Below are 27,493 nucleotides of genomic sequence, written 5' to 3'. Positions count from 1 at the left end.
GAAACATGGGTTACAAAATCGTGGGGAAAAAAAAAAGAAAAGAAAAGTGTTTAATTCATTTTCCCTATCTGTCTGTCTACCTGCCTGCCTGCCTGCCTGCCTGCCTGCCTGCCTGCCTGTCTGTCTGTCTGTCTGTCTGTCTGTCTGTCTGTCTGTCAGGTGAACACGACACGTTGGTGGATGAGAACACGGAGCAGGTCTTGCAGGTGTCACAGATCATAATGCACGAGGCGTACGCGCCGGGCACGGCGGACCACAACATCGCCCTGCTGCGTCTGAGCGCGCCCATCGCGTACACGCCGTACGCCGTGCCCGTGTGCCTGCCCACGCGCTCGCTGGCAGAGTACCGGCTGTGGGAGGTCGGCAAGCACACGGTGAGCGGCTGGGGTCGGCTCAGCGAGCATGGACCCACCTCACACCTGCTGAAACGCCTGAAGGTGACCAGCATCGTCCGCTTCCACATCTGACTGTGTTTGTATGCAGGGACGTGCTGGGCCCCTGATTCAGCCCGGGAAAAAGAGTTGGAGAGGCCCTCATTGCACGCTATAGAGAGAGATCTCTCTCTATAGCGCTGCTGCTACTCAAAGATTTGCCATTTCAGATCATGACAAGTGATAAGCCAGTGGGCCAATTACATGTGTTATATTTCGTCATTGTCTGGTGGAAACCTTGTATGTCCCAAACCGTTTCTTTTGTATTTATCATTTATCAAAAAATGATTTAAACTAGTGAAAACAGCCGCACAACAGCACACAACAGCACACAACGCCTCGCGCCGCGAGGCGTTTGGGAGTTGTTCCGCTTTTCCTAATGGCCAGCACGTCCCTGTTTGTATGTCTCATAGACCAGTGTTTCCAGGGTAGACTTTTCATTGTCAAAAGATCCCAGGGCACACCTAGATATACGTTGTGTGTGGCTATTTTCAAAATGTTTGCCTCTTTCTTATACCAGTTAAGGTGGTTGCACACTGCTGCGTTTTTCGGGCCGAATATCGGGGTGAATTTCGGAGCGCGTGAATAAAAAAATCAACCTCACGTTATGTCAGTCACGTTTGCACACTGACGCCCGTTTCGCGCACCACTCGGTCCCTTGCTCTCTCTATCTCTCTCTCTCTCTCCTTGCCCTGAAAAACGCATTTCGCAACGAAAAACGCTGCAGTGTGCAACCAGCTTAAGACTCCCTAATCGGGAGATAAGCGACTGTCAGGTCGCAGCATGATTTTAGGGCAAAATATGTAGGAGCAGTGTCCAAAAATGTGTTTGAAAAAATCGGCCTGATGGTGGCGCTATATTGGACAGATCCATGTTAATGAGATGAGTACTGTGTACCAATTTGCATGATTTTAGGGCAAAATCTGTAGGAGCAGTGTCCAAAAGTGTGTTTGAAAAAATCGGCCTGATGGTGGCGCTATATGGGACAGATCCATGTTGAAGACATGAGTGTAGAAATACTGTGTAGCGATTTGTGTGATTTTAGGGCAAAATCTATAGGAGTAGTGTCCAAAAAATGCGTTTTAAAAAATCTGCCTGAAGGTGGCGCTAAATGGGACAGATCCATGTTGATGACATGAGTGTAGAGCAAGTGTGTACCGATTTGCGTGATTTTAGGTCAAACTTTTAGGAGCAGTGTCCAAATATGTGTTTAAAATCTGGCCAATGTTGTAACCATTTTTGTGCAGTTTGTTTATACTTTTGATGCAGTAATGGTCTTTTTCTTTTCTTTCTTGGGGTTTTAAAAAGGGGGAGCCATTGCCGTGTCTGCCGCAAGCAGTGATGACGTAGTAGATGCTTTTTGGGTGGACGGGCCCATTTAAAATGGCGGTGTAAACACGTTTTAGATGTTGAATTAACCCTCTAAGGCCCACGGTTGTAATATTACAACGTTTGTATTTTATCCAAAAAAAGGTTTAAATCATTTTATTTTAGCTCCCCCTACCACCTAAACACCACCATTGGATTCTATTGTTTAGTATTACAATGCCATTGGCCACAATATTTGCATATAAATACCCCCCACAGGGGCTGACATTCACACCCGCCACACCCGCTGAAATTCCAGAGTTTTGACGAACAACATCTCACTTTTTCATGGAAGCTATACCTCACAAAAACATAAGTAAAATGCCTGTACTATTTTTTTTGGTGATCATTAGAATGTCTAGAACATGTACATATGTCATTATTGTGAAAAATATCCCCCATATGTAAATTAGAGCATGATTTATGATTTTTGATTTATGGCTATAAAATCTTACAAAAACATTTTTTTGAAAAAAACATTACATTTTCCTCTTAACTCATCTAGTGCCTTTCGCGTGATGTCACGCGATAAGTACTAGAGTACGTATAGTGCCGAATGCGTGATGTCGCGCGAAAAGTAATATATTACTGTAACGGCGAGTAAAAATACCTAGTACAATGGCCGACGCTCCGGAGACGAAATCCGCGCTGATTTGTCATCATCACGGCTCCACGAGCACACAATAGTCATCCCATAACATTGAGGTGGACGGACGATCTCATCTTTAATGTCCATTATCTCAAAACAACACTTTAGAAGCGAAGATGGAGGCAGATGCTCGCTTATAAAACACATGTATAAACGCTCCTATGCAATCCAGCATGGCACCACGTAAACAATGTTCGGTTCCGTCGCAGGATCCGATGACGTCAGACCGGAAGTACTTCCGGTCTAGACTTCTGGCCTTCAAAATAAGACAATGGCCGTTAATGGGGCCGGGAGGGGGCACTCTGGACCCCCTAATCCGTTAATGTCCTGGGCTCTGGATGAGTTAATATGACTCCTACAACACCATCTGATTTTTTTCAATTTTTTATTTCAAGTATTTCTTAATACGGGCCTTAGAGGGTTAAACACTTTACAGGCACGGCAAAACATCCTACTTGATATGAACAGAACAGAAAAGCACCACACTACTAAATGTTTTAAATATTGTAAAGAGAATGTTGTTTTGACGTTCCATATTCTCCGTTCCAAATTTTTTGTATAGTTTGTTTATACTTTTGATGCAGTAATGGTCTTTTTCTTTTCTTTCTTGGGGTTTTAAAAAGGTTTTAAAAGTCATTAAATTGTGACACTGTCACACCAAAGGTCCACGGCACACTGGTTGTGAAACACTGTCATAGACTGTAAAAAGATGATAGACAGATAGCTTTATTATCCCAAGGGGGGGAAATCAGTTAAGGTTACAAGTACGGAGAAGTATGAAATGAAAAGAAAACATACTGTTGAGTACAGCGGGAAAACAAAAAAACAAGGCAAAGAAGAATCAACAATACATCATAAAAATAGGTAAAAAAAAACTAAAAAATATAAAAGTGTAAAAGTGTCAAGAACAGTCAATGCTACATAAGTGTCACGTCATAACACAAATAGTAATACTCATGGTCCAACTTATCAATGCAGTGCCAATCAACAACAAGAAGTGACCTTAACAGTCAATTCTAGTCAGTGCTACATAAGCATGTAGCCGGGGACCCAGTCACCAAAATGGGAGGGGACCTGTGATTTTCTGCCGTACATTTTATTTCAGTTTTATTTATTAGTTTGGTCATTAAAGTTATACTGTGTAAGTTGCTAAACTAGTGGTCAGTAGCGGTATTGCTTTTTTCGTCCGTTTTTCGCCCGGAGTCGTCGCAGACCACCGCCGCGGACCACCGGAGCGGCGCCGCGGACCACCGGAGCGGCGCCGCAAACCACCGCGACCGATACGAATCCGTGGAGGGGTAGAACGCATGGTAGAACGTAATTTTCTGGCCAGGATTTGGGGATTAAGAGGTTAAGAATCCTTCACCATGGTAAACACTGTAGCTGAGCGAGGCTACTTCCTGAAGACACGGCAGATAAGCTGTGATTGGCCGGTAGTGTATCACAGATGACGTTATTTTTCCGCAAAAAACGGACCCCGGTCAGGATCATAGAAAACATATAAAGAGAAGGCTTTAGAAGCTGAAAATAACGGAGTGGGTGTTCTAAAACTTTAGCGATTTAACAGTTAGGACAATTTTAAGATTTGTTTTATAAAAAAAGTTACATGGTATAACTTTAAGGTCCACAGAATGAGAGGTCAGCTCTGCCGGAAACATTGCGAAAAAAGGTTATGGCCATTTGTATATTCACTGTCCCATTGACTCCACTAGAAATATTAGACCTCTCATTCTGTGGACCTTAATGACCAAACTAATCGATAAAACAGAAATAAAAAGTACGGCAGAAAATCACAGGTCCTACCCTATTCCTTGAGCTTTTGGGCTTGTGGGTCGCCGGCTAATGAGAAGTGACACAGTAAAAGCGACACATGAAACCCTCACTGGGAGCGCCCGAAGAGTTCAGAGTCAGTACAACTATTGTTCCAGTTAAGATAGGTTACAGTTGTCCTTGCCAAGCGACCGTTGTGTGTCTCATTGTTTAACTTGAGAGCAACCCGCACAAATGACATTCCCAACAAAGAAAAGTAAAAAAAGAAAAAAAAAAGGATTGCAAATCCGCCATCTTTCTACTGGCTGGATTGCGGGTCTTCACTTCAGAACCAGTACAGATTAAAAGGATCCCTGACTAGTAAGCCATGTAGGCCTTAATATGTTATAATAACCCTCTTTAAACTAAATATACAATTTAAAACACTTACAATATATTCCTTTGAGAGAAAAACGTTCATATTTTCAACCCATGGGGGAGCCATTGCAGTGTCTGCCGCAAGCAGTGATGACGTAGTAGATGCTTTTTGGGTGGACGGGCCCATTTAAAATGGCGGTGTAAACACGTTTTAGATGTAAGGGATAAATACTGGCTCCGCGGGGGTTGTTCATATATAACATCCCGACGGACTGATAACTCCCCGAGGCGCCAGCCGAGGGGAGTTATCAGTTCGAAGGGATGTTATATATGAACAACCCCCAAGGAGCCAGTATTTATCCCGCTTATTACCCGGCTACTAAATCAAATTAATAATTTGACTCAAAACTAAAAACAAAACAAAGTATTTCCTTGTTTACAGACGGCTGGAAGTGTTCCACAAGTGTTGCGCTGGGCGTCCTCCCAGCGCGACACGGTCGCCTTGGAAAACAAGGAAGTGCTGATTAGATAAGGTCCATTTTCTGACACTACGTCGTCTATTTCTCGCTTAAAATATTTTTAAAAACATTCTTCAGAGCAACGTTTAGTTGTAAATGTCGCTGTGTGTTTGTTTTCATGGCTGACATGTTGGATACAGCACAAGATTCACACAGTGCAGCTTGACTGCAGCAGGTGTTCTGAGTCTTTGATTAGCCATCGGTCTGTTATTGAGCCGAGCGGTCTGCTATCCAGAAATAACAGACCTCTGATTTCAGCGCTCGACCAATCAGAATCAAGCATTGAAACAGGCCGGGTGACCTTCAAAGCCCTACACGGACAATCCCCATCCTATATGTCGGACCTAATACAACCTTACATCCCAGGAAGACCACTACGGTCCCAGGACGCTGGTCAACTCACAGTAACTATACCCAATAAAGTAACCGTCGGGGGCAGAGCATTTACACACCGTGCCCCCCACCTCTGGAATGCTCTCCCTCAGGCTGTCAGGGATGCTGACTCCCTAGACATTTTTAAATCTAAGTTAAAAACTCATCTTTTTTGCCTGCACTACGGTTTGCCATAATCTATGAACATTGCCATGACCATATCCTATTACCCCATGGTTTTTAACATTGTGTTGCTATATTCTATATATAATCTTTTTGCCCTGTTTTTGTTGTTTTCAAAATTGAATGTTTTGTTGTTGTTGTTTTCACATTTGACTGTTTTTATTTTCCTTGAAATTGTGTGTTGTATTGCCCTGTTGTGAAGTGCACAGAGGCCCCTCGGGGTGATTTTGTACTATAAATAAAAATAAACTGAACTGAAACTGAAACTGTAATAAGTAAGGGATAAATACTGGCTCCACGGGGGTTGTTCATATATAACATCCCGACGGACTGATAACTCCCCGAGGCGCCAGCCGAGGGGAGTTATCAGTTCGAAGGGATGTTATATATGAACAACCCCCAAGGAGCCAGTATTTATCCCGCTTATTACCCGGCTACTAAATCAAATTAATAATTTGACTCAAAACTAAAAACAAAACAAAGTATTTCCTTGTTTACAGACGGCTGGAAGTGTTCCACAAGTGTTGCGCTGGCCGTCCTCCCAGCGCGACACGGTTGCCTTGTAAAACAAGGAAGTGCTGATTAGATAAGGTCCATTTTCTGGTACTACGTCGTCTATTTCTCGCTTAAAATATTTTTAAAAACATTCTTCAGAGCAACGTTTAGTTGTAAATGTCGCTGTGTGTTTGTTTTCATGGCTGACATGTTGGATACAGCACAAGATTCACGCAGTGCAGCTTGACTGCAGCAGCTGCTCTGAGTCTTTGATTAGGCAGCGGTCTGTTATTGAGCGGAGCGGTCTGCTATCCAGAAATAACAGACCTCTGATTTCAGCGCTCGACCAATCAGAATCAAGCATTGAAACAGGCCGGGTAATAAGTTGAATTAAACACTTTACAGGCACGGCAAAACATCCTACTTGATATGAACAGAACAGAAAAGCACCACACTACTAAATGTCTTAAATATTGTAAAGAGAACGTTGTTTTGACGTTCCATATTCTCCGTTCCAAAACTACAGTATATGGAATCTATGAAAAGGTTGTAGGGGTTGTAGGGGGCCCGCTTCATCTCTCTCCCAAATAAGGGTCCTTGGCCTGAAAACGTTGAAGACCCCTGGAGTAACTAAAATCACTTACCCTACCTTTAAAGACGGCGTGCCGTGATTCCCCCGCTCATAAGGTATACCGAGTTTTCCGGTGGGTGCTGACCCAACTGAAGTTAGCCACACCCGCAGCTGCTGTTGTATGATAAAAACGGGAAGGGATGATTTTAGCGTGTCGGTGTATTTCGATTGGGTCTTTGGACGACATATATGGGAAGATATATTTGCATATTATGACCACACCTGGGGGTCTATTTGAGTAATGTTAAAGCTATACTATGTAACTTTTAATAAAACAAATCTTAAAATTGTCTAACTATTAAATCACTAAAGTTTTAGAATACCCACTCTGTGAATTTCAGCCCTAAAGCCTTCTGTAAATATCTTTTCTATGATCCTGGCCGGGGACCGGATTTCACGTCAAAATTACGTCATCTGCATCTTTCCGTATACGTTGTCTCCAGATGATACACTACCGGCCAATCACAGCGCGGATCATACACTACCGGCCAATCATAGCGCGTCTTGCCGTCTTTTCAGGAAGTAGCTTGCCTCAACAGCAGTGCCTCCTACACCAGTCTGGTGTAGGAGTCTAGCCTGTTACTCCCCAGCGCCTGGTCGCAGAGGGACGCGAGACCCCTCTACGGATGTGTCTCGGCGAGGCGCATGCGGACGGGGTGGTCCGCGGCCCCGCTCCGGTGGTCCGCAGTGACCCCGGGCGAAAAACGTCCGAAAAAAGCTATACCGCTACTGACCAGTAGTTGAGCAACTTCCATAGTATAGCTGTACATTTTACTATTCAATCACACCCACTATGCAACTAAATAGTCTCCCATGTGCTGGTATTTCTTAAGCATCGGCCGAAATCGAAAACAACTCGTCTAAACAGTGTCTTTTATCTGGGTTTATTTACTGTTGCCAGTCACACAAACAACACACTCACACCAACTAAACACTGTAAACAGATAGTCAGGTTATTAACCTAGGAAACAAACAGAAATACACACAACGATTACTACCACGCAATACTAACTACACATGGTAAATGTAAATATATAAATAGGGTTTGTTTGTCGCACAAAGTGCGCTCATAGTTCCCTCCGTTATCTTACCGTCAGTCGCTCGCGATGCTCAAGATGGAATGAGCTGTAAACACACTGCGTTGTTCACGTCTCTATCGCGCATGCGCAGCAGATTATATATAATTAAAACATAACGGGAAAACTCAAAATACCCCACTATAATGCACAGAAAAATATAGAAGCCCCCCAAATACTTCAAAGACGTTTTATAAATAGCAAACTACACGCCATCTAACCGAAATCTAAAAGTAGATATAAATAAAAACTTCACAGATACGGGAGCGTGTTACATAATGCGCTAATTAACCCGTCCACTAGGGGACACCGAACACACATGAATGCACATTATAGTCCAATGTGGACAGCACTAAACACACATGCATGTACATTTCTGCTATTGCAACAGAATGAATCTGTCACCTCCCACTTGGGTTTCTGGTTGCTAAACCAAAGAAAGCCACACAAAATTAGCTCAGTACAGTCTCAAGTAAGAGTCATTAAAAAAGCTTCCAAAAAGGCACATCTAGGTAAAAAGAAAAAACACGTCCTCTGCGATGTCGTAATCCTCCTTAGACTAAGAAGCCCTGCGGATGCGACCTACCCCGGTTGCCAACTGATCATAAGCCGATGTTCAAGCCTCCAACGAACCAGGCTTACACACCGACCATGAAAAGTCACAACCGGAACCACTCGCATCAACAGAACCCGTCTTTACCGAAACACCACCAGCCTCTGCGAAGGCTGGCAGGGGAAGTCTTTTGTTCTTTTACTGCTCCTCCGCAGGTAGAAGGACTACCAGCCTTCTCACATCTCTGTGAAGGACGGTTGTGGGGCAACTGTCACTGGGCTGGTCACGCCTGGAGTGATTTTATGTTGGAGGTTTTTATGTTGTATGTCACTGTTTTTGCACGTAATGCGTCCTGTACGATGACCTACGATCGCCAGACGTTACTGGACTTGAGATTTGTTGCCTCGGACGTTTTCAGACCGGATTTGCCGGGAGAACTGTATAACAACAACAGCAGCACGGTTCCACCATGGCGTGGCCATAGGAGGAAGAGAGGGAAGCGAGGGGGTTCACTAGTGAAGCTACGTGGACGCCCTTCGCGACCACCCATCCCCAGCATACTGTTGGCAAACGTCCAAGCGATCGACAACAAGATGGACGACCTCCGAACCCGGCTACGCGTTGAAAGGGATATAAAGAACTGCTGTGTGCTCTGTTTCACGGAGACGTGGCTGAAGGCTGACGTTCCTGACAGGGCGGTACAGCTAGATGGCTTCTCTGTGTTCCGCACGGACCGTTCGATGGCAAACACGGGGAAGACGAAAGCGGGCGGTGTTCTGTTTTACATCAACGACTCTTGGTGCACTAATGTGGATATAGTCTCACACCACTGCTCGTCGGTGCTGGAGCACTTAACACTACGGTGCAGACCGTTTTACCTACCCAGAGAATTTCCTTGTGTGTTGCTGACGGCTGTATACATCCCACCAGAAGTGAATGCATCCGAAGCTATGGACGAGCTAAGCGATGTCATTTGTAAGCAGGAAAATAAGCACCCGGAAGCCATTTCAATCGTGGCGGGGGACTTTAACCACTGCAACTTGAAATCGGTGTTGCCGCACTTCTACCAGCACGTTAAGTGCCCAACAAGGAAGGTAAGGACGCTGGATCACTGTTATTCCACCATCAAGGATGCCTACAAAGCGGTCCAACGGCCCCACTTTGGGAGATCTGACCACCATGCGGTGCTACTACTACCTGCCTACAAGCAGAGAATGAAGAGCGAGCAACCCAGGGTGAGGTCTGTACAGTGCTGGTCCACAGATAATGTATCTAAACTCCAGGGCTGCTTTGAATCGACAGAATGGTCCATCTTCAAAGACTCAGCCACAAGTTTGGATAACTATGCTGACACTGTCACCAGCTATGTTAAATTCTGTGTGGATAATTGCATCCCAGCGCGAACCGTTCGCTCCTATCCCAACGAGAAGCCGTGGATGAACCAGGATACTCGTCTGAAGTTGAGGGAGCGCCGAGCCGCCTTTCAATCTGGGGATGAGGAACGGTACAAAAAATCCAGATACGACCTGAGGAGGGCGATCAGAGACGCTAAGAGACAATATAGGGACAAACTGGAGAACAACTATAGTGGCTGTGACGCACAGCGTATGTGGAGAGGGCTGCAGGCGATTACGGATTACAAACCGAAGCCGGCTGTTATTAACACCTCGGACTCTCTACCGGACGAATTGAATAACTTTTTCGCCCGCTTTGAATCTCACAACACGGACCCAGTTACACCGGTGCGGGGTACACCCGGTGCGGTGGAGCTGCAGGTGACACAACGAGATGTGAGTAAAACTTTTAAAAGCGTTGGGACTCATAAGGCGGCCGGTCCTGATGGGATTGCCTCACGTGTCCTTAAGTTGTGTTTTGACCAGCTTTCGGGAGTCTTTACTGACATTTTCAATATGTCCCTGTCATTGTGTGTGGTACCGTTGTGTTTCAAGGAAACCATAATTGTACCCATAGCAAAGAAAAACCTGTCACCTGTCTTAATGATTATCGCCCTGTGGCTTTGACCTCTGTTCTTATGAAGTGTCTGGAAAAAATGGTTATATCACATATAACGCACATTATCCCTGCCAATACTGATCCATTACAGTTTGCATACTGTGCTAATAGATCAGTCGATGATGCTATTTCTCTCGCACTACACATTGCCTTGAAACATCTGGAGAATAAGAACTCTTATGTCAGACTACTCTTCATAGATTATAGCTCTGCCTTTAACACGATTGTACCATCTAAGCTTGTGTTGAAACTCAGGGGTCTTGGTCTGGGCAGTAGTATCTGCAACTGGCTGTTTGACTTTTTGACAGGCAGGCCACAATCTGTACGAATAGGGAACAAGCATTCATCTAAGATATTGACCAGGACTGGAGCGCCCCAGGGCTGTTGCCTCAGTCCCTTGTTGTATAGTCTGTTCACCTATGACTGTGTTGCCAGGTGTGGCAATAATTCTATTCTCAAATTTGCAGATGACACCACGGTTATAGGACTAATATCCAACGATGATGAGAGGGCCTATAGGAGGGAAATTGAAGAGCTAACCCTATGGTGCCAGATTAACAATCTCTCTCTAAATGTTAGTAAAACAAAAGAGATCATCGTTGACTTTAGGAAATCTGAAGTCAATCACAGTCCCGTAACCATAAATGGTTCACCTGTAGACATAGTGGACAGTTTCAAATTCCTGGGTGTTCACATAACAAACTCACTCACATGGTCTCAAAACAGCGAAGGTATCCTTAAGAAAGCGCAGCAGCGATTGTACTTTCTGCGGCGCCTCAGGAGATTTGGCCTAAGCACCAAGGCTCTTGTTAATTTCTATCGCTGTACCATAGAAAGTGTATTGACAGGATGCATAACAGTGTGGTTTGGTAACGTGACTGCTCAAGACAGTAAACAGTTACAGAGAATTGTGAAGAGAGCTGCCAAAATCATTGGCACAGAATTACCACAGCTACACACAATCTATAACACACGCTGTAAGAAAAAGACAGAGAACATCTTAAAGGACAGCTGTCATCCCGCCCATTCCCTGTTCTATCTCCTCCCATCAAAAAAACGTTACCAGAGCATCAAATCTCACACCACCCGTTTCAGTAATAGTTTTTATGCTCAAGCAATCAGGTTGCTTAACGAAGAGATGGAAGCGAGACGTAGGTAGTCATGTGCAATATACGCAGTTTTTAAACTGTACACTGTCACACTGTATGGTTGTTTTGTTGTTTTTTGGGTTGTCCTGGGTGACCTGTTGTTGTCGTATTGTTTTGTGTGCAATAAGGCTGAGAGTGCTCTTGGCACAAGCATTTCATTGTTTGTCTGTACTTGTATGGATACGCATTTGACTAATAAACCGAACCTGAACCTGAACCTGAACCTGATTGACGGAGACTGGAAGGCTATGACACGTCTTCACCTTCACGTCCCGGACGACGCCTCTCCCATCAGGACACGCCTCCACTACCCGGCCCAACCGGAACCGGCCCCGGAGTGCGTTTTGGTCAGCCAACCAAACCAGGTCTCCCACAGCAACGTTTCTGGCTGGGGTGTGCCACTTTTGTCTTATGAAAAGTCCTGGCCCCGCCAGCTGGCTCCACCGCCTCCAGAATTTATCCACCTCAATTTGGATTGCTCTCAAACGGACGAAGGGGTAGGTGGTAGACTCGAACCCTTGGGGGTCCCCCCTGGGCCCTGCACGTCCCAGTAGAAGGGAGTTAGGGGTGATGACTTCAACAGTCTCATCCTGCAGCTGAGCCTGAGCTCCGATAGGCCTCTCGTTCGAAAGGTTGGCAGCTAGGTAGAGGAGTGTCTGAAACTCCAGCGCTGTAAGGTTACCTACCTCCTTCTCCAACGCTGCTCAAAGCCTTCTTCACCACACGAACTGCCGCTTCCGCCGCCCCATTCCGGTGCGGAGAGTCTGGTGGGTGGAACACCCAAGTCCAATCTGTCCCAGACTCGGCAGCTTTCTTCTGCACCTTCTCATTATCGATGTCAGCTAGAAACTTGTACAGTTCCTCTAACGCTGGCTTAGCTCCAACAAAGTTCGTCCCCTGATCGGACCAGAGCTTCTGAGGATGGCCCCTCAGAGCGGTGAAACGCTGGAATGCCCTCAGGAAGCCATCAGTTGAGAGGTCCTCCACTATATCAGCATGCATCGCTCGTGATGCCATGCAGCAGAAGACTACCCCCCAAGCTTTCCTGCAGGTTCTCCTCTTCACCGCATCCCTGATGGTATATGGGCCGAAGAGGTCCAACGTAGTGTATTCAAACGGTGCAGCAGGCGTTGTGCGTTCAGGAGGGAGGTCGCTCATGACTTGATTGCACATTTTTGCCCTGCTCTTCCTGCAGTGCATACAGGAGTCGATCACACTGCGAGCAACCCTGGGGCCTTGTATTATCCACGCCTTTCTTCGCACTCGTAAGAGGGTCCCGGCCACTCCTTCATGATTAGCCCTGTGTGCTTCCTCAGTCAGAAGGGTGCCAACCCAGTCCTTGTAAGGAATCAATGGCACACCAGACCTCTCTTCAGACATGGCTTGGACTCGCCCGTAGCATAGCAATAGACCAGAGTTTTCGTCTTTGTGAACAACGAGCCTGTTCATAGTTGTGACAGGAAACACCACTCCCTTCTGGGCTGTTAGGCACAGTTCTTCAAACGCCAGCTGGCGCTCTGTCACCGATAATGCCTCCCACTTTGCCGATGTATGGGCTCTCTTCTTCCGGCATAACCAGTACTTCAGTGCCCTCCTGACAAAGCCGATTACAGAGCACAGCTTGTTGAGTGAACTGTATCTCTTTGGGTCGATTTGGTCAACGAGCGCAGCCCCCCACAGTTTCATGGGGTCTTGGTTTTCTCCCGAGGGCAAATCTGTGACCTTGGAGGAGCTTTGGAGCACGTCACCGTCCTTTCCGACTTTTCCTGCTCTGTCTGGATTGACGGGAACCGGCACCATCTTGGCCTGAGCCCTCGTGGTAACAGCAGTGAAGGCCTTCCTTTGAAGTTTGCCCACGGCGTCTCTGGCAGCAGCAGCCACATCAGAAGCGGACTTCATGGGCCATTCTTCAACAGGATCAGCCAGAAAGTCAGGGCCAGCCTGCCAAACGGAATTCTCCTCTAGCAATTCTGGGGAGCAGCAGCCCCTTGTGACCAGGTCAGCAATATTTAGCGGTCCAGGTATCCACCACCAATCGGTAACAGGACCAGCCCTCTGTATTTCACCGACCCGATTGGCGAAGAACGTCTGAAAGCCGTAGCTCTCCTTCTGGATAGCTCCTAGTACGGTCTGGCTGTCCACAAAATGGAACCACTTTTCCACTTCCAACCTCCCGTGCTTCAGCAGATAGCCTTTCAGGCGGGTGGCAAACACCGCTCCGCAGAGTTCAGCTTTGACTGAGTCCCCTTTCTGGTGCATGGGTGTCAGCTTTGCTTTGGACTCCACCAGCCGGCAGATCACACCCCCAGAAGTCTCCCATCGCAGGTACATCACGGCACCAAAGGAGTCACAACTTCCATCCGAAAACGTAATCCCCCATGGCTTGCCCCTCCAGCCGGAGGGCGTGATGCTCCTGTGGAAAGTGACACGGCTTAGCCGTGCATATTCCTTGAACAGTTCCACTGCCTTTCCACGGAGTTCGTCTGACAGTGGCTCGTCCCAGGTGTCCTTGGTTAATTTGCCGGCTTCCTGGAAGGCACTCCTCACGAGTATCACTCCTTTCTGTTTCAGCGGCGTTACTAGACCAAGCGGATCGTAGAGTCCTGCGACTTGGCTAAGTAGCATGCGACGTGTCAATGGGTCAGGGGTTTTCTCCACGATTTCCTCTTCCGTCAGGTCCACTTCGGTCCTCATCTTTTTCTTCCTTCTGGAGAAATTAATGGACACCATGACGAAGAGCTTATCGTCTCCAACGAGGTAGCCAACTCCCAACGCTTTGTTGTCTTCCTCCTTGAGTTGGTTTGGCAGTACAAGTGTCACAGGCTTGGCTTCTGTCACAGTGGCCCTCCCACTATGCCCAGACCGGATCCAGGGCTTGAGGTGGAAGGCACCAGTCTTCAGTATGGTTTCTACTCCCTCCAAGATCTCCTCAAGTCTGTGCGGGTCATTCTGTGATACCAGGCAATCATCGACATAGCAGTTCTCTTCGATGACTCTCCTCTCGTCCACAAGGTGAGCAAACTGCGGCAGACTAGCAGTCTCCCTCATAGCCACTTGCGCTATGCAGCCAGCTGGCTTGTCCCCCATATTCACACGAACTACTGCGTAGTCCTCTAACTCGTCTTGTGGCGAGTCTCTCCAGAGGAAACGGTGTACATGGACTTCTTGCTCTTCAAGCCATACAGAATTATACATTTTCCGTATGTCTCCAATAGCTGCATACTCTCCCTCTCGGAACCTAAGCAGTACAGCTCGAATGGGGTTGAGTACGTCGGGTCCCTTGAGCAGCATGCCATTCAGGCTCACACCCCTGTATTCCTGGCTGCTGTCCCAAACGATGCGTACAGGTGTGGTGACAGAGTGCGGGTTAGGTGCAGTTAAATGACTCACCCACCATACTGCCCCGGACCACTCTTCTATCATGGACTTCGTCAGTTTCACTGCAGCACCTCTGTCAATCATCTCGTGGATCTGCTTGGTGTAGGCCTCCTTCCACACGGGTTCCCTCTCCAGGCGCTTCTCCGTTCTCAGGAACGTCGCTTCAACAGCTTTGCGGTTATTGGGGAGCGACGCAGGATCCTCCTTCCATGGGTACTTTGCATCCCAGTGGGACTCCTCACTGTGTGCATCCTTCTCCCTGAAGGTCAAGCCCGCCTTGATGATCTCCAACTCCCGTTCGTCTGCTAGTGACATCTCCTTACCCCCCGGAGAACACCCTCTGCAGCGACAGCCCCCGCAGACAGGTTGACACGCTGCACCGATGCTGTCCCACTTCAGCCACTCGAAGACCTCTTTGTTGCTTGCAGCAGTCGTCCTGACGTCTACCTGGCCTCTCTGCACCAGGTCCTTTGTAAGGTGTTCTTCCACTTTGCCGGCCACTGCCCTCATAGAGCGTGCGAAGTGGGTTAACGAATGTCGTGCTGTCACTTCTACATCCTCGAAGAGGTCGGGGTGTACGCCGCTCACTGTCTTGCCCAAAGGGCCATCCCACAGCACAAGGTCTCCAACCCTCTGCAGTCTCTGGGGTGCCAAACGACCTTCACGAGTAGATATAAGAAGTTCGATCTTCTCGGGACGGGCCAATGTTCCTGGCATGACATCTGGGAAGAACTGCTCTAGCTGCTTGGAATCCACCAATCTATCCACTCTGGCAATGTTCTCAAGGCCGTAGCAGATCATTTTGTGGAGCTTCAAAGTCCCGTGTGGGGTCCAAACCTTTATGGTTACAATGTACCTCTTTGTATCAACTCTCACTGCCATCTCCCCAACACCACTCACAACCAGAGTGATCGGTTCTCCGGTCAGTCCAAGTCTTTCAGCGGCCTGGTGTGTTATATAATTGGTGTCGGAGGCGAGATCAATTAAGGCACCTACGTAGTCCCCCCTTTTGGTTACAACCTCCACAAGCATCATAAGGACGGGATACTCTTTTAAGTCTCCTTCCTCCGTGAGACTGCTTGCTGCACAGGCTCTTGATATCATGTTAGTGCATGCTTGCCTAACACCTTTTAATTGTTCAGGGGTCAGGTTTAACACAGCAAAGATGCGCTCTTGGTCCTCTGTTGGGCCATGAGCTCCTCTCTTTCTCTCTGCTTTGGGTTCCTCTCTGTTAGCGTCCTTCACTGCGGGCCTAGAACATAGGAAGTAATGGTGATCTGCTGGAGCACACTCCTCCTTCCGGCAGAGAAATTTCAGATTACAAGCACCGTCGACCCCATGAGAACCCAGGCACTTGGTACATGCTTTCACTTTCTTCACCAAGGCTCTTTTTTCTGACACGGCAGCCTTCCTGAAAGCCTTACAGCGGAAAAGTCTCTTCCCATGTCCATCCTCCCCACACATGACGCAGGGTTCTTTCTGGGAATCTTTCACTTCACTCGCTGTCGCTCTGGTGACTGACTGCTTTCCCGGTCTTTTGTCTTTTATTTTCTCTCGGTGGCTTGGTTTCTCATATGCCTGGGTCCCAAGTTCAGGCCCTGCCAGCCTTTCAAGGACTTCCTCATGCTCCTTAAGGAACTCTAAAAGTCTGTCGAAATAATTTGCTTGGGTAACCCCACTCATGGAATCTCGCTCATAAAAGAGCCACCTCTCTCTTATTGATATAGGCAGCTTTTGCTCTATGGCAGCAACAGTCATTTTGTTCTTTATGACATCCACCATGTTGAGATCTTGCAGATCAAACAAAGCCCTCTCCACTGCCCACACTAGCTCTATGGTTTGTCTTGGCTGGCCGCCCTTGACAGCCGGAAAGTCTTCCAGCTCTTTCACAATCAGACGAGCCGTCATTTCTTTGTTCCCATATCGATTCTCCAGGAGCCTGAACACCTCAGTTGAGGACCTGCAGTGATCTAGCCTGAGTTCTTTTCTCACTCTCTCCTCCACACTGTCCAGGAGGTTGAACAGTTTGCATACTTCTGATCCAGTGGGATCAGCCAGTATCTGGAGGTTCTCCCAGTTCTTACGCCAACTGCAGTAGGTTCTTCTGTCTCCGGTGAACTCCGGCAGTTTCATTGGTGCCAACTTAATTTTTGGCCTGCCCCCCAGGTAGCTGATGTCTCCTCCGGCAGACACACCAGCACTACTGTGGTGTACACCACCAGCGTGCGATGCACTGGAGTCTCTATGCGACGCTGTGCGAGCATCCGACTGTCGTGGCGTGCTAGCAGAGTTGGGTGATGGGTTGAACACCAGTACCCGATCCAATTGCCTTGGACCTGGGGACAACACTGGTGGTGGTGGCGTGACAGCTGCTGCTTGCCCGCCGCCTGATTGAGTAGGACTAGTAGTTGGAGGACCGTCTTGGTTGCCAGGTCGAGTAGGGTTATCGGCAGCGTCAGGTTGGTCAGGACTTCCGCCGTCGCTGTCGTCCCCATTCTCTTCCTTGTCGCTGTCTACGCTTGCCCAATCCACCATTAGTCTCTCTTTCTTACTTCATAGCTCCCGGATGCGCTTATACATGAGGTCTGCTTTGTCCCTCGGCACAAACCCACTCCACTCACGCGCGACTCCCTCTAGCGCATAGAGCTGTCCACGTAGAATGTCATCTTCCCTACTTTGTCGGCTTTCAGAAGCCTTTTTTGAAGTGAGTTTCTTTGTCTCATCCAACGCGCACTCAAACTCGTTTTCTAGTGTTGTTACTGTCTTATTCACGAAACGATCCCATAATGCCGCCTTGACGCGGTCCTCAGTGCTTATCAACCGCCGGCTACATTCGTCCCTCTTTTTGTAGACTCCTTCTACTGCCGTCGCACATGAACTATCGCCATTGTCATTTAAAGCAGCAACGTAGTCTTCAGTGACATCGAGGACTTTATTGAAGGCTCCCCGAAGATCTTTTAGTTCTCTAACAAGCGCTGTGTCTTCTGCATAAGGGAGTCTACTGTCTATTATATTTGCTGCTTTAGTAAACGCTGTTTGCACTGTAGCACGCTTCTGCTTCCACTCTTCCAGATCCATAATCCTACCTTTAGTGAGCTTTCCTCCTTCGTAGAATGTAGAGCAGCTGGTCAATTAGCAAATGGCAAGCAATGAGGCTTCACAGCTGTAGCAAATAATGTCAGTTAGCCCTTTAGCTGGTTAGCACCTTTAGCACACAAAGTGTCAGTCTATTGTCCAGCTTAGCAATGGAACTTAGCTTAGCTTGTAGCCATTTAGTATTGATATGCAAATCACCCAGCCTTTGTTTAGCAAAGTAGCTCCCTCCTTCGGCTAGATATCATTAGCATTCACATTCAATGTCTTCACAGTGGCAGTGTAGCTCCTTTGTTCAGCTAGTTAGCATTAGCATTCGGACAATGACAGTTCCTTCCTTTGGCTAGTTAGCAGTAGCTTTCAGAAAACGTCACACCTCCTTCCAGTGGCTAGTTAGCATTAGCATTCAGACAATGTCAACTCCTTCCTGTGGCTATTTAGCAGTTAGCATAGCAACATTAGCTTATTGTCTAGCATCAGCAGTTAGCAACTTTAGCTTCACTCCCACGAAGCAATGAGAGGCACTTTTCCCTTTTTCCACACAGTTTTATGTACAACTGTGGTCTAAAGCAACACTTGCGTGAGATCCTCCATGTGGCCGCTGAGTTGAGATCGGCAACGGTTCTGTCGGGGCTCCTCCACGCTGGGTGGGCAATGGCGGCCGTCACGTTGTCCGGTCCTACGACGCGTCGTCTCCGTACGGCGTCGTCGGTTAATAACTGTACATTTTACCATTCAATCACACCCACTATGCAACTAAATAGTCTCCCATGTGCTGGTATTTCTTAAGCATCGGCCGAAATCGAAAACAACTTGTCTAAACAGTGTCTTTTATCTGGGTTTATTTACTGTTGCCAGTCACACAAACAACACACTCACACCAACTAAACACTGTAAACAGATAGTCAGGTTATTAACCTAGGAAACAAACAGAAATACAAACAACGATTACTACCACGCAATACTAACTACACATGGTAAATGTAAATATATAAATAGGGTTTGTTTGTCGCACAAAGTGCGCTCATAGTTCCCTCCGTTATCTTACCGTCAGTCGCTCGCGATGCTCAAGATGGAATGAGCTGTAAACACACTGCGTTGTTCACGTCTCTATCGCGCATGCGCAGCAGATTATATATAATTAAAACATAACGGGAAAACTCAAAATACCCCACTATAATGCACATAAAAATATAGAAGCCCCCCAAATACTTCAAAGACGTTTTATAAATAGCCATCTAACCGAAATCTAAAAGTAGATATAAATAAAAACTTCACAGATACGGGAGCGTGTTACATAATGTGCTAATTAACCCGTCCACTAGGGGACACCGAACACACATGAATGCACATTATAGTCCAATGTGGACAGCACTAAACACACATGCATGTACATTTCTGCTATTGCAACAGAATGAATCTGTCAATAGCTTTAGACAAATTAAGGAGAGGCTCGCACACCATCTTAAGATAAACTTACCTGGGAGAATGGCTTGTTGTAGATTAGCCGTGAAATTTCTATTATTATATTACTAGAAGCTCGGCCGCCCTTCGGGCCCTTCGGGCGGCCGAGCGTCTAGTCGGCGCCCTGGTCAACTCGGGAACAATGTAAATAGGGGATGAATGCCCTGCCCTTTAATGCAAACCCCATTATAACTGTTGTCATAGGATCTGTTTTGACCATCTGTTTGCGTGTGTCCATTTATGCCCATATATGGGGATATCTATCTGTCTACGTCCATTTTATGACCATATATAGAGATCTCTGTAGGACCCGTTTTGACCATCTGTTTGCCTGTGTCCATTTATGCCCATATATGGAGTTATCTGTCTGTCTGCGTCCATTTTATGCCCATATATGGAGATCTCTGTAGGACCTGTATTGACCATCTGTTTGCCTGTGTCCATTTATGCTCATATGACCCATTTTGACCATCTGTTTGCCTGTGTCCATTTATGCCCATATATGGAGATATCTGTATCTGTCTTTTTGCGTCCATTTTATGCCCATATATGGAGATCTTTGACCATCTGTTTGCCTGTGTCCATTTATCGGGTCGAGGCCGGGCACTGCACTACCTGCTGCGGCGGGGAACGTGCGTGCCGAATTTGAAATAGGGAATGAATGCCCCACCCTTTAATGCAAACCCCATTATACCTGTTGTCATAAGAGCCGTTTTGACCATATGTTTGCCTGTGTCCTTTTATGCCCATATAGGAACATCAGAATACGTAACCATGGCATTTTTTTGTTGACTCATGTGGCGTACGTGATGTCAGAGCCTTTTATGAGGTGATGTCACAATGAGTCAGCGCTTGCGCCGATTTCCTCCGGAACAGCCTGATGTCAACAATCAGCCCGCATAAGGAGATTCCGAACATTTCGCGCCGGTTCGGGAAAACCGCGCGTCGGGTCGGGTCGAGGCCTGGCACTGCACTCCGTGCCGCGGCGGGGAACGCGCGTGCCGAATCTGAAGCCGGTGGGACGAACGGTTCTCGAGATACGCGGATTACAGACACACAGACACACACGCAGAGACTTCTCGCATTTATAGATAGATGATCTGAACCGCATTCATTTTACCAAACATCCAGCGCTATATCACGTGGTCTTCATCCCCCATTACCATACCGCGATCCCCGTTGTATACTCACCACAGTTCCCAATGAAATTCTTCAATCTGCATTGGCTTAGAGTGGGGGTTTCGGCCGACGCATCTTATCCCTGTGCGTTTCGCGTGCGCGATCCGTTCACGTAAATGTCGGCTCAAATAATCCACGGATGACTCAAGAGTAGATATGAACAGTTTCGCTCGCATAGCCCGCAGCACTCCTGCTGTACTAGCACTCGTGTATAAACAGTAAATGGGTGGCTGCTAGGAAGCCTCTGGAAGAAATGGACCTGACGTCACTTCTGCTTCATGTCAGATGAGCCATGCGCTATCGATGGACGAGTGGTGACTAGGGAAGGTTAGACGATCACGATTTTCGGATAAAAATAATTTATTTCGTTTTTAATGACAAAGTACGGTAAAAGACGGCGCAGCTGAGACTCCTTGCTCAGATGTCCGGTATATTCCGCTTTTAATATTAAGGGGCTCCCCGTGGCTTGCATCTTAAAGCTTGTTAAGATGGTTGTGCGAGCCTCTTCCTTCTTCATCTGTACGTATTTTTGCTCAGCACCGGGATCATTTTTACAAGATGTGCGTCTACTTCTAACTCCATAGACACACAAAACAGAAAAAAGTATAAAAGTATGCCATACCTCTTTCAGAATAACATTCTAATATTTTTTAGAAAGACTCAGTTACAAGCAAATATACAACTCTTCTTCCATCACCGATTACAGGTTTCCAGGATGCGAGAGCTGGAATGCATGGAGATGAACGGTGTGACTGACAACATGTTGTGTGGGTACCTGCAGAGAGGAGAAGACGCATGCGAGGGAGACGCTGGGGGTCCACTGGTCACCCCGGTAATGACAGACACGAAATTGCACTGGTGCGAAGTGAGTGGTACCCACTCCGGGGCCCGCTCTCCATTCAGACATGCTGCCATTCCGACATCGACTTCTAATTGTCTAAGTGGCAGCACTTCCATAGAGGTTAGGGGTTAGTGTCTGAATGGGGGGATGTCGGAATGACAGCATGTCAGAACAATGTGAGGCGTTGTGTGTCTTCAGATCTGCTGTTTTCTCTAGTTTAGTAGATTTTATAGATGATAAATACAAAACGAATGAATATATATATATATATATATATATATATATATATATATATGAAGAGTTCATTTGCAAAAACAGATAAAAGCCATTTTGGAAAAAAATGAGATGACTATTGTAAATAACAGTTAAGTTAGAGTTTTATTAGAATATAAAATCAATTTTGTTGTTAAGGCAGATATATCCCATTCTAAACGCCCTCAAAGATCAAGTTTTGTAGCAAAAACAGACAAGTGACATAGCTCTTTGTTTGCAGAAACAGATAAATCCATTGGGCAGCGTGTTTAGACCATGTGATCCAAGATGGTGCCCCATTATGCACCAAACTTGTCTCAAACATTGTTCAGGGGTCTGCCATGAGGATAGTCAAACCAGGGGCCATGTGTGGCCCCCAGGGGCCATGTGTGGCCCCCAGGTGCCTCTGGGTGCCACAGGCGCACTGTTGCCCCGTTTTGCACCAAACTTCTCTCAAAGACTGTTCCAGGGGTCTGTCATGAAGATAGTCACACCAGGGGCCATGTGTGGCTCCGAGGGGCCATGTGTGGCCCCCAGGGGCCTCTGGGTGCCATAGGCGCACTGTTGCCCCATTATGCACACTGTTGCCACCATTATGCACCAAAAGTGTCTCAAACACTGTTCAGGGGTCTGCCATGAGGATAGTCACACCAGGGGCCATGTGTGGCTCCCAGGAGCCATGTGTGGCCCCCAGGGGCCTCTGGGTGCCATAGGCACACTGTTGCCCCATTATGCACCAAACTTGTCTCAAACACTGTTCCAGGGGTCTGCCATGAAGATAGTCACACCAGGGGCCATGTGTGGCTCCCAGGGGCCATGTGTGGCCCCCAGGGGCCTCTGGGTGCCATAGACGCACTGTTGCCCCATTATGTGCACTGTTGCCCCATTATGCACCAAATGTGTCTCAAACACTGTTCAGGGGTCTGCCATAAGGAAAGTCACACCAGGGGCCATGTGTGGCTCCCAGGGGCCATGTGTGGCCTCCAGGGGCCTCTGGGTGCCATAGGCGCACTGTTGCCCCATTATGCACACTGTTGCCCCATTATGCACCAAAAGTGTCTCAAACACTGTTCAGGGGTCTGCCATGAGGAAAGTCACACCAGGGGCCATGTGTGGCTCCCAGGGGCCATGTGTGCCCCCCAGGGGCCTCTGGGTGCCATAGACCCACTGTTGCCCCATTATGCACCAACATTTTCTCAAACAATGTTCAGGGGTCTACCATGTGGCCCCATGTGGTGTGTGGCTCCCAGTGGCCCCTGATATACAGGGGCCCCTGATGAGGCCTGTGAGGTGGCCCCTGGTGTGACTATTGTCATGGTAGACCCATGGACAGTGTTTGTGCCATATTTGGTGCAGATCAGAGCAGCAGTGCGCCTTTGGCACCTGGGGACCCCAGGGGCCACTGATATGGCACACTGGGGCCCCTGGTTTAGCCCTTTGTGTGACTATTGTCATGGCAGACCCTTAAACAGTGTTCATGCTAAGTTTGATGCAGATTGGAGCAATGGTGTGCCTTTGGCACTCCGGGGCCCCCGGGGCCCCTGATATGGTACACTGGGGCCCCTGGTTTAGCCCTTTGTGTGACTATTGTCATGGCAGACCCTTAAACAGTGTTCATGCTAAGTTTGATGCAGATTGGAGCAATGGTGTGCCTTTGGCACCCTGGGGCCCCCGGGGGCCCTTGATATGGTACACTGGGGCCCCTGGTGTGGCCTGTGAGGTGGCCCCTGGTGTGACTATTGTCATGGTAGACCCCTGAACAGTGGTTGTGCCAAGTTTGGTGCAGATTGGAGCAACGGTGCACCTTTAGCACCCCAGGGGCCCCTGAGTTGTCCCCTATTGTGCACCCTGGTGGCTACATGTGGCCCCTATAAAAGTACAGACTACTTAAGTATGTTGTCAAAACTTTGTTTTTGCTCTCCTGTAAAATTCTGGAAATCCTTTTTGCGTCCTCGATATGGCAAAATTCAATGGTGAAACATCTATTGTGGAGTTATCTGTTTTTGATAAAAAACGACTGTTGGAGTTATCTGTTTTTGCCAAAATAATAAGTTTAAATTAAAAGAAAAACTATTTTCTAATAAAGTTACATTTTTTATGATACATCTATTTTGTTAAGTCATTTTTACTTAGTCAAATCCACCCAACTTCAGTTTGATTGATATTACTTTGAGTGCACAATAAAAAAACTGGATTTGTGAACATTTATAAAAACGGAGTTATCTGTTTTTGCAAATGAACTCTTCATATATAGTCCTATATAGGCTCTTTGAAAGGAACGGATCCTAGAGATCCGGCTCACTTCAAAGAGCCATAAATCCCATCTCTACACTGTGTGTGATTTTCAACTCCTGATCTCCCCTCCCTTCCTCTTCTCTCCTCTCACTTCCTCTCCTCTCCTCTCCTCTCCTCTCCCCTCCTCTCCTCTCCTCTCCTCTCCTCTCCTCTCCTCTCCTCTCCTCTCCTCTTCCAGTACAAGAACACCACGTTTCTGCTGGGCATCGTCAGCTCGGTCAAGGGCTGCGGGCGACCAGGGAACTACGGCGTCTACACCCGCGTGTCCAACTACTTAGAATGGATCCACAACCATACAGAACCGCTGATACCCGCTCTACAGCGCCTCCTGCCATTGGCAAGACAGTAGATTTCCAGTGGATCGGCAGAACATTGAGCTTGTAGATCAGCTATTTTTTTTCTACTTTTACGACCTTATCTGACTTCAAAGTTTAAATCTGCACATGAAGTGGATTCTGCTTTTCAATGGGAATGGAGTGGTTTCCAGTGTTGGGGAAGTTACTTTGAAAGCGTAACTTGTACAGTTGCAAGTAACTCACCATGGCAGTAACTTGATCAAGTTAAAGTGGGGGGAATGTAACTTATAACGTTACTTCAAGTTACTTTTTTCAGCGTTAAATTAAGAATGTACATTTGGTGTACATGAAACAAAATATTATATCTTACAAAATAAGTCACATGCCAAATAGGTTGACATTTTCTTTAGTAAACATCTGTGTTCCTAATTATAAATTAGCTTGTAACTTCTTGTAACTTGTAACTTGAGCCAAAAATGACCCAAAAATTACGCAAAACGTATCTCAGTTACTTGGCGAGTTACATAAATATGAATGTAACTCAGTTACCAGCAAGTTACAGCTAAATCTAACTTAGTTACGTAACTCAGTTACATGTAACTTTAACTTCCCCAACTGGTTTCTTGCCATTTGCAAGTATATTCTAAATTCTCCATAAGAGAATTGAAAGACAAAACAGGGAAAGAAACCAAATACATTTGCAGGACATTTTCAGGTAAAGAGCAGTAAAGCCCGAAGACATGAAACAACACAACACGACACACATTCTAACGCTCTCCGATATTGTAAAAATGAAGCAATTGTTTCAAAATCCTTTAAGATCAATTGAAAATTGCTGATCTACAAGCTCAGTAGGTTCTCTGAGTAAAGATAGTTAAGAACCAAATAAAAGCATGCTGTTTAACGCTATTGTTTTTTTTTTCCTTTTTTTTTCGTTTTCCAACATCTATTGAAAGAAGCGCATGTGAGTGTGCGCACTCGCGTGCATGTGGATATCATAAGGGGCCTCTTCTTTAATTTCTTCTCAGGTGTTACCATTGATTCTAATGGCGTTACCAATGATAACAAATGCTCCGTTATATTCTGGTCATAAAGAGTCAGGGTGCTGATATTGTGCATGTTGGCCCACTGGAAACATCAAAGTGTGGTCCAGGAACCCTCATGGTTACTTGAGGGGTGTTCTAAATGGCCTTGGATCTTTTGTATGTTCTTAAAGGACCTACACCATGAAATTTCACTTTTTCTATTTTAAAACCTTTTTTTGGGGTCCCACTGGCACCTTCTATCCTCACAAAGTCCTATTTCTGACCATTGTGTCTTTCTCTGTTTTTGGGAAGGCAGAGTTGAAAAGCTTTCCACAGGTTCTCAGAACAGTGCTGTTCTGAGAGTTGACGCATGTGACGTCACACGCGTCGTCCCCCCCCCCCCCCCCCCCCCCCCCCGCCCTTCAGGTAAAAACCAGAGCTACTGTTGTAAACCCAGCCCCTCATTTGTTTCTAATTTGCTTAGCCTCCACCTCCATCTGCAGCTGGCTTACTGTTCTGGGGCTGCTCACTCAGTGCTCTCACTCTGCCTCCCTGTATAGTGCAGTAGATTAGAGTTTATCATGATTGATTATGTATGACGTTATAGAGTAGATCATGTATTCATTGATTATATTAATATCTAGGTCTGTACAGTATGATGATACTAACACTTGATAGTGAGGAGTCGAGACGAGAGGTCTTCAGAAGGCCTCAGTAACTATTGTTTTGGTAAAGCCTATCTTGTTATGGTACAGCTCGTTCCAGAGGCCTTGAAGCCACAGTATAATTCTAGTGTTTGACCATTCTTCTTAGCAGAACTCTTTTACCACTGACCAGAGTGTTAATTGTACTTCTGTCCATGATATCATGTTATATAAACTTGACCACACCACCACCTAATATACATTGTCTTGTCTCCTCATTTCTCATGATTATTGATTGATTTGAATTCCACCACAATAGTCATTTCCTTCTTTTATTCTATCAACATTTTTGCTATCAACTTGTCCAAGGAGAAGTCTTAACGTTCCTGGATTGCACTATATATGTGACGTTATAAACTGCGAGGACCCAAGCTTCGTCCCTTCTATCAAGGAAACAAAATACTATTTTTAATGGCGATGGTCCTGTCTGTGGCTGTGAAGAAAAGCCCAGATCAATCTTGGCTTTGCCTTTGCCACAAACCACAAACCAGCCCCGGCCCGCGCCGTTCCCCCATTGCCCAGCCCAGGTCTCTCTCCCCGGGCAGGGAGCAGACGGTGTCCCCGCCGCCCATGGAGCTTCCCTCCTCCCCGGCCGCTCCGAGACCCATTGCCGCTAAGCGGCTTCCGCTGGTCGCCTCCTCCTCCTGCTGCTCCCCGGCCCGCAGGGGGTCCATGCCGGTCGGACCCCCTTCCCTCCTCCTCCGTGTCCGTGATAGACCGCCTCTCCTATCGCTGTCCCACCCCCGGTTTTCCCCTCCCTGTCGCCGGCTTGAGAGAGCTTCTCAGCCCGCCTCTTCTGTCACTGTTCGCGGCTACAGTGAGTAAAACACCCCGGTCCTTATCCCTGGCTATATAACAGCCTATAAACCAGGCTATATTCTTTTCTTCACTGCATACTACGTATCTCTCACGGTAGAACAATGTTTTTTGGCGATAATGAACCATCTGCGCTGCAGATGAAAACGCTCCAACCAGGAGGAAGAGGAGCGGGTCGAGCGACCAGACCGAGCGTAGTTGCCCGACGTTAGGTGCACCGTCTCGGGCTGCGCTCGCGGGGCGCCCCGCGATCCCCGGAGCTCGCGTGGCGACCGAGCCGGGCTCGCGTGGCGAGCGAGCGGCCCGCGAGCGCAGCCCGAGACGGTGCACCTAACGTCGGGCAACTACGCTCGGTCTGGTCGCTCGACCGGCTCCTCTTCCTCCTTGGAGCGTTTTCATCTGCACCGCAGATGGTACATTATCACCATAATAAATAAATGAATGGGCTGTTAAATTTCATACATTTTTATACATTATACATAAATACAATGCGGGTGGGGTTGATTGTCTAATGTAGATTAACGTTCTCTAATGTCTGGTCTAGCAACGGTCGCCCTGTGTCATTTGACAGTAGGCTGTCATTCAA

General features: G+C 47.0%; 1 protein-coding gene across 2 annotated transcripts in view; it reads left to right on the top strand.

Annotated features, from left to right (window-relative positions):
• LOC308287511 (coagulation factor VII-like) overlaps window positions 1–25,778 on the top strand; it is a 44,585-nt gene extending 18,807 nt beyond the window's left edge. For both annotated transcript variants that reach the window (XM_080728708.1, XM_080728709.1), the window contains 3 exons: window positions 160–437; window positions 21,385–21,510; window positions 24,245–25,778. In XM_080728708.1, the coding sequence (XP_080584834.1) occupies window positions 160–437; window positions 21,385–21,510; window positions 24,245–24,415 (575 nt within the window). In that variant the 3' untranslated portion in view covers window positions 24,416–25,778. The remainder of the gene's footprint in view (window positions 1–159; window positions 438–21,384; window positions 21,511–24,244) is intronic.
• Window positions 25,779–27,493: the final 1,715 nt, after the last annotated feature.

The sequence above is a fragment of the Nannobrachium achirus genome (genome assembly GCF_963921795.1).
Source record: "Nannobrachium achirus genome assembly, chromosome: 6".
NCBI lineage: Eukaryota > Metazoa > Chordata > Actinopteri > Myctophiformes > Myctophidae > Nannobrachium > Nannobrachium achirus.
This window is presented reverse-complemented; position numbering and strand designations above follow the sequence as displayed.